The sequence below is a fragment of the Gasterosteus aculeatus genome, chromosome 17 (assembly GCF_964276395.1).
Source record: "Gasterosteus aculeatus chromosome 17, fGasAcu3.hap1.1, whole genome shotgun sequence".
Taxonomy (NCBI): domain Eukaryota; kingdom Metazoa; phylum Chordata; class Actinopteri; order Perciformes; family Gasterosteidae; genus Gasterosteus; species Gasterosteus aculeatus.
This window is the reverse complement of record NC_135705.1, coordinates 3,483,015-3,495,577: the sequence shown is the minus strand read 5'-3', so window position 1 is coordinate 3,495,577 and position 12,563 is coordinate 3,483,015. Positions and strand designations below refer to the sequence as shown.

The 12,563-nt window shown below is 48.5% G+C and overlaps 1 protein-coding gene and 2 long non-coding RNA genes across 3 annotated transcripts; all 3 read right to left on the bottom strand.

Moving 5' to 3' along the window:
* Positions 1-1,359: 1,359 nt before the first annotated feature.
* Positions 1,360-2,093, bottom strand: LOC144388993 (uncharacterized). Its single transcript, XR_013453296.1, has 2 exons — positions 1,953-2,093; positions 1,360-1,840 (listed from the first exon to the last, which is right to left on the bottom strand). It is a non-coding gene; the product is annotated as an uncharacterized LOC144388993 (long non-coding RNA).
* A 2,699-nt stretch (positions 2,094-4,792) lies between these two features.
* LOC144388994 (uncharacterized) lies at positions 4,793-7,685 on the bottom strand. Its single transcript, XR_013453297.1, has 2 exons — positions 6,658-7,685; positions 4,793-6,458 (listed from the first exon to the last, which is right to left on the bottom strand). It is a non-coding gene; the product is annotated as an uncharacterized LOC144388994 (long non-coding RNA).
* A 3,053-nt stretch (positions 7,686-10,738) lies between these two features.
* LOC120835708 (secretory phospholipase A2 receptor-like) lies at positions 10,739-12,127 on the bottom strand. Its single transcript, XM_040204882.2, has one exon. The coding sequence runs from the start codon at positions 11,554-11,556 to the stop codon at positions 10,828-10,830; it is 729 nt and encodes a 242-aa protein (XP_040060816.2). The 5' UTR covers positions 11,557-12,127; the 3' UTR covers positions 10,739-10,827.
* Between the last annotated feature and the right edge of the window lie 436 nt (positions 12,128-12,563).

The following is a 12,563-nucleotide window of genomic DNA, read 5'->3' as shown; positions in this document are numbered from 1 at the left end:
TCACTGTCAGACGACCTTGAAAAATATGCATCTCTCAAAACGTTGGGTCGCCAGGAAGTTGTTTAGAGCGCCGCTCAGGCTTTTCCACGAGTATCAGAGTTCAGAGTTGTGGGATCTTCGCATGAAAATGCAAAGTTGTCACTCTGCACTTTCATTTTTCCACGAGTTCCTATCCTGTTTGAGAAGGACAGGAACTTGGTGATGTGTGTGAACATCCTCTTTGTCGGGATCCTGATACAGAGAATTCACTTTGTCCCTGAGACGACGCTGATGTTCTGAGACCGATTTAAAACGGGCTACGTTTGTGCTGTTCAGTAAAACAGTCGATAAAAACAGCGATACGTGTTTTTCATCACGCATTTACAAACAAATGTGTCCCTTAATCTGTATTATTTGACATGTTTTGGGGGGTTTATGGAAAGGAAGGATTCACAGGGAAATGCATCTTTTAGGTACTTGTTCTTTGTATAAGATTGTGAAATTGTATAAGATGAAATATACCTTATTTGAAAGACTCCAAACCCCAAAGGAGCAAAACTGAAGCGTCTCGCTGACACACAGAAAAGGCCCTAAGCTAAATATGAATCAATCATTCTCCTTCAGGAAGTTTTCAAGCAAATACAAGTCGTTCCGGCTGGACGTTGAACCGATCATCACCGGCCTTCATCTTGTGCCAGGAATCAAAGAGGAGGATATCCGCCCTGCAGCTCTGCATGAGAAGGTCCGCTCCATCCCGCTCCGGCCACATGAGCACCAGAGGAGAAGCTCACAGGAAGTGATGCACTTTGTGAACAACCCGGGTTGACGCGTGTGTCTGCGCAAACACAAACCACTTCTGGAGATTAATGCGGAAAGGAAGCGGATGAAAACACTTTAGAGTCGGTCTCATCAGCGGAGATGTTTAAACTTAAGACAAACAGGACATAACGGGTTCCCAGAGAGAGCAGAAACAGATGCGCGAGCATCCTACCATCAGCGTGCCAGTAGGCAGTTGGTTCTACTTGACCAACACTCATATACCGTGTGGACGTATCGCTTACAACCAGCACATTCAGGGTCTGTGTTTTGTGAACTGCTTCTGACAATTTCAGTATTTTTTTGTATAAATGACTGCAACTCTTTAAATAACCAATGTGGGCAACACCATGTGTGAATTCCAGGAGACCCTCATTGCTCCACACCCCTCTTCCCCTTTCCAGCGTCGACTATAAACACTTTTACCGTAGGCCGATGTTAGGCGCCGGCGTGCAAACTGCTTTTTAATCACAGTACGCTGTTTGATGTTTAAACACATTGAAGCGAGCATGCAGACAAAAGCCCAGTCTGCTCTGTGAGGACAAATACAAGCACCAACACGCCTTTTCCTCTTTTCCGCAACTTCAAACCCTTTATTTCCGTGACGGCTACGTGCCATCTGTCATCCCGTCCTCCGCCCACATCTGCTGAGGTTGAAGGAAAACCCTGAGTGTCGTTTTACCCAACCCAAAACACCAGTCACGCACAACAACGACAGGGATGCAGACAGTGGGACCAAAACATTGGCGATGACGATGATGCAGCTGATGATGTCATGATTTTTCAGCGGAGACACTCCTTGTGACTCACATTCTCCGTACCAAGTAGCAAGACACTCAATGGGTACTTCCTTGTGTATCGTTGTTATGGCAACGCACTCGGCTAATGCGGGGCAGGGAATGTTCTCCCCCCTTTCAAGCCCCAATGAGGATATTAGGACTTTTCACTTTAGTTTGCTTTCAAACATTCTATTTTGAGGAAGTTGAAAGAGTCGTGGGGAGTGATTAAAGAGCCGGAGTGGAGGCCAGATGAACCCTGCAGGGCACTGTGAGCGCGAATGGAAGAAAAGAAAATGTTTCAGAGGTAAATGATGGTGAAAGCTGCGACAGATTAAAGATTGGTAACAATCTTAGCAAAGATGGTAGCAAAGAGCTCACGGTATCAGCTGGCATGCTGGTTGCATGCTGGCACAACGACTGCTGGTTTTGTTGCTCATTTACACAAATAGTGACGCTCAAAGACACACAGGGACACTGGGAGGGTGGACAAAACAATAAAAGCACCTGTCAGCATAAAGCAATTCAATTCAGCAGCACCCCAAACTCCCAACGTGATCTCTAAATATGTTTAAAAATCCAAATAATAACCACACTGAAAAGGATTTACTGCAGGGCTGTTGTAAAGCCTCAACTGTGTGCAATAATAAACTGGGTGTAGATGAATAATTGGCCTATTTTATGTCAATTTTCCTGTAGTGACAATGTAATAACACAAAAACCACATTATAGAGAAATAACCCATTTTTATTTAAAAAGCATACAAAATAGACATTTAGGTCTTTATTTTACCACTACATCCTTTCATGTCGGTATATTCCCCCTAAATTGACCATAAATTACTAATAGATGCCCATTTGCATATTTAAACTTTATATTTCAGAAAGGTTGTACCACAAAAAAAGCATTGGCTTAATGTCTATAATCAACTGCGGAGGTTTTATTATATCTATTAGCCTATATTACCTTATTCCCCTATAGTGTCTTTAAAACTATTTGAATACCTTTTTTTTTAATATTCCAAGCTACAAATCTCCCCTTCAGGAACCATTAAATACACAAAGGTTTACAGTTTCAGTCAAATCGTGTTTCTGCCAAGGAGGTTGTTCAAATATCATTCAGAGCCTAATTTATACAATAACACGGTGAAAGTTGTTTTTAATATTCTGATTTAATAAACGTGTGATATCTTAAGAGCCCTCGGTAAAATGATATCGACAAAATGACACCAGCTCACTGCTGCCACCTTCTGGTCCTCTGAGGAAGCTCACCCTGCTCTGCTGGAAGTCCCTGCACATAGTAACCGATTTCGAATGGTGCTAGACGTGTTGGGAACTCTGAACACCACACGAAAGCGGTCAGCCTGTGCGAGAAGCCGCCCCGGCGCCTTCGGTCCCCCTGCCCCCCCCGGGGGGCCCGACCTGAGATCCACAGCAAACGACACTGAGGACTACTTTGTGAGGGAAGGATTCCCGATGCATCCGGGGTAAATGCAGCCGTCCGCTGATGTGATTCCGGGAGCCTGTTCCCGCCCAAGACCACCGATTTCAAATGGTGCTAGACAGGGGTTTGTACTCTAAGACACCATCTGAAACCAGTTCCCTTGGGCGGATGCCTTTGAGAAGAAACGTCCGAGGGGGGGTTTACGTCTCCTTCTGCAACAAGAAAAAAAACGTTAATATTCACAATTAATATTCAGCGCTTTTGAACCCATCTGACGACTGACTCCCAGTCAGACGCGGCATCCTGCTGCACTGTGCGTCAGCAGCAACGAGTAGAACGCATTTGACCAACGACGTCACTTTGAACCCTCAAATAAAGGCGGCTCATCCTATCGCTCTGAACACGGTGGCCCGTTGATCTTATTGTCCGGTAGCATGTTTTAGAGATTCCTCATCTGCAAGAACCCTATTCGAATGAAGGTAAAAAGACGAGGACATCAGCCCCGGGACAAATGGACTAAGACACTTTGTACTCGGTTGTGTTGGGGCTGCAGCTCCAACTCTTCATGCCGATGGTTGGTGCTTCTCTTCATTGACGTGATTTCAGATTGCTTGAAGCGCGGCCCTCGTGTTTAGGCCTGGTGTTGAAGTTGAATTCAAAAAATGTTGGATCATCTCAACTTTTGGTTACTTTACTGCACATAGAATGACAAACGTTTGCATGTTTAGATTGAGATTCCCGTTTTCGTTTTGCTCGTGTTGTCCCTTAAACCCTGCGATTATCTATTATTTAGATTTCCCAGAGTCCGACGGACAGAAGTGAAGCCAAAAAACTCATGCAGACTCTTCGCCGGCGAGAAGAAGCCCCGAGTCGCGTCCGCTCGGCGAGCATCGGATGGCCGTGATCTCGGTGTGAGAAAAGCGCCCCGGCGGCAGCCCGGCACCAGGGATGAATCCTGACAAAAAACTGTCTATGAACCCCACTGTGGAAAGGAACAGATCCCCGCAGCTCCCTGCAGACTTCTTTGTAACGCACAATAGGATACGGTGTCCTCTCCCGGGTCCGCCTCCGGGCCGCCGCCCCCCCCCCCCGGGTCCCTGGTTGTTGACTGTGGCGCGAGATGAAAAAGAGAAGAAACAAAAAACAGGTCCTAAAATAGTTGAGGGTTGATCAGTTTGAGGCGCTGTGAAGTGTGCGTGGCGTCTGCGCAGCGCTCGTTTTTGAAATGACCGCACAACAACCGAGGCCGCGAAGGCAGGTCAACTCTTTCTGCCCCGTCAAGTGTCTCAGACGCCGCCGTCCCGTGACGGTGCAACTAATCCCAAACCTCCGTGTGTCTTTTGGGGACGACTTCCCTGTCTGTCGCTCCCTAATCCTCTTCGCTGCTACTTTTTTTTTATGGCTTCTGGAACGAGAGCAGTTGACTGGTTACATTCCCGCCAGGCGCTAATCACATTCGGGGGGGGGGGGCCCTTGTGACGGCCGCCGTTGTTTTAACGACTCCGACCCCGAGCGAAAGATTTCGAAGATCCTCCAATTTCCACGAGCGCTCCCGGTATTCACAGGCGTGCGGCGTCGGCTCGGAGGATAACTCCGGGCAGACGGTGCAGCGGGGAGGCCCGAGCCGCTGCTTTCACCCGTCTCCTCCTTGTTTGTGCTGCCCCGACTCCTCCCACGTCACCACGCTATTCGTGAACTCTGCATCCACCTCTCTGCTGCTCGCTTTAATACAAGCTATTGTGTGTGTGTGCGGAGGCTGCTTTCTGCGTCAAAGCTTCTTTCTTTTTTTTTGCCAAGTCACCTGACCATCTCACTGCTTGTTAAAGGCACATCCGCCTCCTTTTTAAAACAAAAACAGAAAATCCAGCTGAGCAATAGGGAAGCTGCGTATTGACTAACGGTAAACGCACAGAAATAATCCCTCCAGCAAAAACCTGTGGATGAAATGATGAAATGACACGCGGTGTTCTGTGCGCCGGGCAGAGCCACTGGGTCGGGTCATGTTTAGAGTAGGTGAGGTGAGACCAGCTCTGAACGCCTGCATGTGAGTGACAGGAATAGTAAACAAGGTAGCAGGCTAATCCTCTTACAGATTAGGGCTCCTAATTGATCGGCAGGGTGAAGTGTTTTCTTCAACGGCCTCTGAACATTTAAACAGTCGGTACATTGAACGTCTTGGACGTATTGGTGAACCTACAGTCGTTCAGCTGCGACTCGGACGCACCAATCGAAGCGCTTCACTCTCCCGCTGACTCAAAACCGGGCCGACGATCTACGGCCCCCGTCCCTCATCACTTCAGTTTGTCCCGTCTGCTGCGCGTTGGGAGGAATGAAGCTGAGGAGGGAGGAGGGGGGTTGGGGCGCAGATGGATGTGTTGATTAGCAGTTTTTGTTCACCTTCTCCTGGCTGCTGGGAAATATCAGATGTCTGGCTGGTAGCAGCGGCGGCTCTGCGGGTCGACTGACTACACACAGAATGCGTATGGAAATGTGAAAAGCGCCTGCGGGGGTGTCTCCGGGAGGCGGGTCGGGTTTCTGACAAAACGCTGTCTCACTGAGACCCCCCCCCTCCCCCCCCCCCCCTCCCTCCAGACTTGTTGCGTACTGTATGTCTTAAAGACGGGACTTGATGGGTCTGCACTGACAGGACTAAACAGCATCAATGATGCCAGTGAGGAGAGTTAACCCCTCCCTTCCCCCCCCCCCCCCCCCCCTGTCCCCCGTTCCGCCTCCTATCGCAGCTCGTTAGGCGTCGGGCTGCTAATGATACCCGCGAACCAACGCCGCCTCACACGTGTCTATTAATACATCGCCATCATCATCATCCTGCGAGGCCGGCGGCGCAGCGGGTTTAATTTTAGCACCGTCATCTCTTGGCTCCTCGCCAGCTCCCATTGTATCATCCCGGTGTGGGAGCGATGGGATTTTGAAGAAGAAGAAGAAAAAAGGCAGTGGGTCGCGCACGCATCTCCTCCTAAAGTTTGTCACAGGGGCCACAAGCGACGCACTCTCTCGGGAAGAGAGAACGGATCCGTAAAGGTATTTATTAAACTAGATTCGAGAAGCAACGCCCTCCCCCCCCCCCCTCTACCCCTTCCTAAAACACTGGCAAAACAACTATTGAGGTCACGTTTCTTGCTGCCCGTGGAAGTGGGTCACTCGTTCCACTGGTCAGCCTCGTGAGTCATTTGTAAACACCCCGACTGCAGAGGACACGACGCACAAGACGTTCTTGTAAGCGTCTGACATGAAGTTCAAGTGTTCTGCTGCTGCGAGCCCCCCCCCCCCCCCCACTCCCTGCCTTGACCTTTAACCCCCGTAGTGACATTCCCTCGGGATTCCGTACGCATCATCAAAGTTCTGAAACTCTCTCTCTGTCTTCGGGGAGGGCTGGAGAGGCCGGGCGGTTGTCGACGGCAAGGTGACAGGTGTGCGTCACAAGGTCTGGGGAAGGGAGACAAATCTGATTTTTTTTTTTATTTTGAGGAGATAATAAACTAGAGCAAAGTTATGGAAAAGCTCGGGGCTTTAGTTACATAACTGTAATAAGCGTGTCCACTCCCCCCCCCCCCCCCCCCCCCCCCCCAAATAAAAGGATGAGCACTAAAGTTAAATTGGTATTCAGGTTGCAGATGAGGAATACCTGTGTCGACATCCCTTCCCAGCAGATGACCACAGCCCCACAGGTTGTTACTCAGCAGCGCCCCCCGCGGTCCTGAAACAGAGCTCGTTTTCATCATAACAAGTGCGCACTAAAAAGCCAGATTACTATTAAGGACCTAGTGGTGTCTTTCGTGACGCAGCGGATTGTTGTTTGACATCTGAGGGAAAAAACAAGCTGCGTCACCAGTGACTTTTTCTCACCCGCGAAGTGAACGTTTCGGCTTTTTTTATTTTTTATTTTACGGTTTTCGCAAAACAACAGAACAGCCTCGCGTGCGCCAAAGTGCGTGACCACGAGCGGGAAGCCTCTTTATCGTGCGTTCCTTTTATTGTCTACCGCGTGTCAGTCGTTGGTTTTAAGCCATTTGAATTGCCCTGTCGTTGAAATGTGTATCTATACTTATAAAATCACTGATGGTACAAGAAGACAACAGCGTGAGGTGTTGAATGACGGTGCCGATAGCGACTGCGTAACATCCTCCTGCGCTCACAACAACAGAATTACGCACCACCCGTCTGCTGCGCAGCATCCTATTCCCACTTCTCCCGTCGCACGCCATCCGCTCCGCGCGTTGTTTACGTCTTCGTTTTACCATCGCCGCGGTGGCACAACGCATCGCATTTCAGCCGCAGCACGCGCAGGCGGAAATTCCCGCAGGTCCCCATGTGGCTCGTCCGCTGACGCAGTTGAATTTACCTGTTGTCATGTCGTCGATGAACAAGAAGAAGAAGAAGAAGAAGAGTGTGCCTAACCCCGTTTCATCAACGCCTTCTCCCCATGTTTACTGTTCGCCTCCAAATGCGTGACTTTAAAAAAAAAAAGAAGGATTTCCTTCATTACTTTTTACTTTGTTACGTAATCGACTCTGTGCTTTGAATACGACCTGTTCACGCTGCGCGCGAGCGGTTGTGGTGGCATTACGCAACGTGCGCAGCGTTGTGTCGCTGTCTTCCTATAATAACAGAGAATGACTTACGTGGTTCATCGCGAGCATGTCTCCCCCCCCCCCCCCCCCCCCCAACTCCCTCTTCCCGCCCCTCCCCCGAACTCCTTCTCGGTTCCGAAGGGGTCTCATCCGTGTCCCGGTCGGCTCCACGTCCTCGGGTGCGCGCTCGGTCCTGGTGTCGCTGTTATCAATCTGTGAGCGTGCGTTATCACTGAGTATCCCCCCCGAACGGTTTTCCATAGCGCAACTCGGGAAGCCCCGCCCACGACACTCCCCTTCCCGCTGGTTGGCTGGAGGGTTTTGTCCTCTTCGCCAGAATCACATGTGGCTGACGCATGTTTACAAACATCAGTGGAATCACGTGGTGGCCTTTACCGTAAAGCACCTCCTTTTAACGCGGCGACCGGATGTCGTGCTGAGATTGTATGGATTATCTTTCAATAGCGTTACAATAAAGTTAAACATACTTTAATGTATTTCTAAGCAATATATTAACGGCCATATAGAACTAGTTACATAATAATTATCAAAGCATTTGAATATAGATTTAGAGTCAGAAGCAGGTAAAGGTTTGTAATCCTTTGTGATACGCAGTCCATATGTCCATAAGTCCACTATTGTCAACACTCATACTCATACCTGCTATAACCAGTGATTTATATGTGTCATAATATCCACAGCATAGTGAAAGATAGGAATCCCCATGGTTTTATCCATCAGGCATTTTCCTCTACAAGATTACTATTGTTTTGATCAATAATGTTGATATTAATGTTGGGTATATATCCAGACATTTGAGAGGTGACAAGACAAAAAAACAAACACTTTATTGTAATGCAGTTTTTGTAGCAACAGATGGCAGTGTAACACTTTGAAAACCCACAAGGTGCGTGGTGGCGTCATACTCTTTGAACGTCCCTTTTACATCAACCTAACTGAGTTACAATTTAATTCATAAATATATCGTAAGTGTGTATTCTATGCGGGTTATCGATGATGAATGTACGGCGAACTGCGTAACTCGCTCCTCGCTGCTTCACTTGAGGGCAACTTACGGTAAGTGACGTGATTCACTCCTAATGACTCTCCCTTACGGTAATTGACGCGTGACGTCACTCGTGTTTTGGCGCGCTATCCCGCAGACCCACCCGCATTGAAGTCAACAGACCCTTTTAAACACGAACTCTCGCAGCCTTTCCAAGCGCAGGTATGTCAAAGACTCCAAAGGCGTAGCTCAGAAAGTACTTCCTTTAAGTTAAAATGCATGACGTCACACAACTCTCACCGGCATTTGGAACGAGAAGAAGCCTCGGACGCGTCTGGCGAACAGTCGCCCATCAACGGCATCGATGTAACTTAACGCGTGTACACCCGGAGCTTTTCCCAATGGAAAACGACACTTTTTAAAAGTCATCATAAAGCGCAGACCCTCACGATAAAGCACAGACTTGCTGGTGTTGTTCAGTCTCCTGACGGCTGAAATAACGAGGCGCGTCCAGCAGGTGGAGCCACAGCATCTGTAGAGAACAGCTGTTCTGTCTCGTATGAGAGCCGGTGTGGTTCCGTGGAAAGTCACGTGTGTTTGTACTCGAGGTCCTTGTGGGCCGAATGTTACTGTGTGTGAACATTTTCATTTGCTGTCACTGTAAAACTTGTTTTATACGTGTGTGTGTCTGTATTACGTGTATCTGATGTAATCTAAAATAGGTATGTGTGTAATCCAATATCATAACAATAATATAATGTGAATGAGGCCTGCGGGATAATCAATACTTTAACTTTTCAGCAAAAATACCTCCCTGCATTTATGTAAAACGTGGGTGTATGTTTTTACTGCTGGACGTATTTGAAAGGGATTTTTCCGTCACCAATCAGGCTGCTTGGCTCATTCTGAGTATAAGTATAATGTATGAAAGATTGACTCATTGACTCATTTCCACGTGCAGAAGCACGAGCTCGGGGCTCGCCGTGGTCGGCCGTTAGTCAATGACTCGGTCGCTGGCTCCTGGTGTCCACATGCAGCAAGATATTTAAAAAACAAAAATCAATATAAAACTAATCGCGTCAGGGCGGCACGGTGGCGTGGTGGTTAGCACTGTCGCCTCACAGCAAGAAGGTCTTGGGTTCGATTCCGCCCAGTGGCCTTTCTGTGTGGAGTCTGCATGTTCTCCCCGTGTCTGCGTGGGTTCTCTCCGGGTTCTCCGGCTTCCTCCCACAGTCCAAAGACATGCTCTGGGGATCAGGTTAATTGGGGACTTTAAATTGCCCGTAGATGTGTGAATGTGAGTGTGAATGGTTGTGTGTCTCTGTGTTGCCCTGCGATTGGCTGGCGACCAATCCAGGGTGTACCCTGTCTATCGCCCGAAGTTGGCTGGGATGGACTCCAGCCCCCCCGCGACCCTGTGTGCAGGATAAGCGGTTTGACAATGGATGGATGGATGGACTAATCGCGTCTATAACAAAACATGGAGTTCTCACATCGTAGCAGTTGTGAAAAATGAGAGCTCGGATGTAAAAAGCGTCGCCGTTTAACATGCCGTTCCGTTTGTTGTTGTAGGGAAACCGCCTCGCTCAGAGTCACCGGCGGGCCGCTGTCGGCAAACACTGCCCTGACCTTCGCTCCGCTCCGGCTCTACGGCCGGCGTGCTCGGTAAGCAACCCGTCACAGCGGGCATGTAACGTGTCGGTGTAACAAGAAGGTCACATCAGCTGGAATGGGGGGATCAGTCTTTTCACACACACACACACACACACACACACACACACACACACACACACACACACACACACACCGTCTCACCGTCTTATATCTGTGACCTTGTGACCACATGTGTGACAGAATCTTCTCGGCCATCAGGAACCCATAAATCAATGCCTTTTTTGTACTAGGCAACATGACTAATGATGCATTGTTAATTTCTTACTATTTTAGCTTTTGAAACAAAGGTAAACATCACATCATTAAGTCCTGTAATTGCTTCATTTTCCTTTGGTCGGCACTGCGATTCAATTCTTCCACACTGGCTAAAAGGAACCGGGCTAACTGGACCGCGTTTGTTTCCAAACCCGTTACCACCCATCATGTAGTGTATGAAAAACAGTAAAAGAAAAAACATTTTACTACTGTTTTTTTATTGCTTTTCTTTCAAACAAATGGTAAATATTTCCAGTGAATTACGCATTAAACATCAGCACAAACTCAACTACTCGATGTTGCAAACAAAATTGAGTGTGTCCGCACAGTCCCAGCTTTCCCAGCGGCGTCCCTCCAGCGAGAGGGCCCCGCAGCGCCGGATCCAAGCGGGGCACTGCGGCGTCTCCCCGGGGCTCCAGGCCTGGTAGCTCACCGTCTCCCCGCTCACCCACAGCCAACCGTCGGCCAGGAAGCGCAGGCCGGTCCACACACGCGCCGCCTGGGCCCGCCTGCTGGTCCTCAGGGTCTCGAGCAGGACGGACTCCGAGGTCACGCTGACCAGGTCTCTGTGCTGTTGGCGGCACCGTTCCATGGCCTCCTCCCACGTCTTGTTTTCCTTCACCAAAACCAGGCCGTTGTGGAAACAGGAGAAGGGGCGCCTCTTGCTGCAGTCGTCGTTGCGCCAGCCTGCATCACTGTGGGCCACGCATCCGTGGTCTTGTCGCTCTTCCCCTCTTGCCCAGTTAAAGAAGGACGCATTCTCCCCTCCCGACCACTCCCACTCACCGCGGTCGTTTCGCTGGAGGCCGATCCAGAACCGAGAACCCTGGGAAACATGAACCTGGAAGATTGTGTCTTCCTGATGGTTGCTGATAGAAGACAGATCCGTGTAGTTCTCTCTGCAGAATTCTCTGGCCTCTGACCACGTCTTTGGGTCTGGGATATAAATGGTCCACCCACAGAGGGCCACCCCGAAGAGAGCCGAGAGAACGAGACCCCCGAGAGCCCTCTTCTGCATGGTGAGTTGTGGTTAAGGTTTCCCTTCTGTGAGATCCTCTCCGCCCGTCAAGGGTTTTTACTACACCTGAAGGAGCAGAAAGCAACCAATCACAGAGCATGTAATGCTGTTATGTAAATTCCCAGAAAGCCTTGAGTGCTCACACACAAAATGAGGCATTGAAATTTGAAGTCTTATGCAAATATTCATGCCATGCTCATTTTAGCCAGATTAACTCTTTATTATGTAGGATTATTCCCTATTAAATGTATAAGGCATTGATCAGGTGTGACCAGTCAGCTTTAGATGCTTTATCCGTCACTTGCGGACCTCAGAGCATTTCCGTATATGTCGCAGTAATATTTGCACTCATAGGGACTCCTCCCTCTACCGTTCACGCCACTCGGTTCACCACCATCACTGTGTTGTCTTCACTGAAACATGATGCAAAGCGCCTGTTTAAAATATCCTATTTGCCTTTTCCACATTCAGGCTTTAGTGCCGCTCTGACCCGAATTTGCAATGCAATGGACAACTTTGACTAAAAAACATCATGCTGTAACGATACAAGCATAAACAATGTTTGCTTTGTAATCCTGCGTCATTTATTTATTTCATTCTGGGTCCAAGCGTGTCCAAGTCCAAGCGTGTTTATTTTAAGTCAGTTCCTTTTAATGGAGATTAAATCCAGGATGGTTTAGTTGCAATACATCCTAATTTTCGTCATATTTTGGAGGATCAAGATCCCACTGCTTTGCATTGTGGGTTGTATGGTTTCTTTTTATGGACTGTTAAAAGCAGACCGGCATGGGCTGAAAATACTGAAATATAATAACCAAAGTCAACAGAACTGCACAACACAAAGTACTTTGTACATGGTACTTGTAAAATACATTCAGTTTAATCGGCATGTTGACATTTTGTTACAGATGTTCCACCTGCCGTCGCTGATTTTGATATTTGATGATTAATGTCGCAGACGGAACGACCCGATTGCGTGTTCGGTGGGTGCGTTTACTTTATGCTCT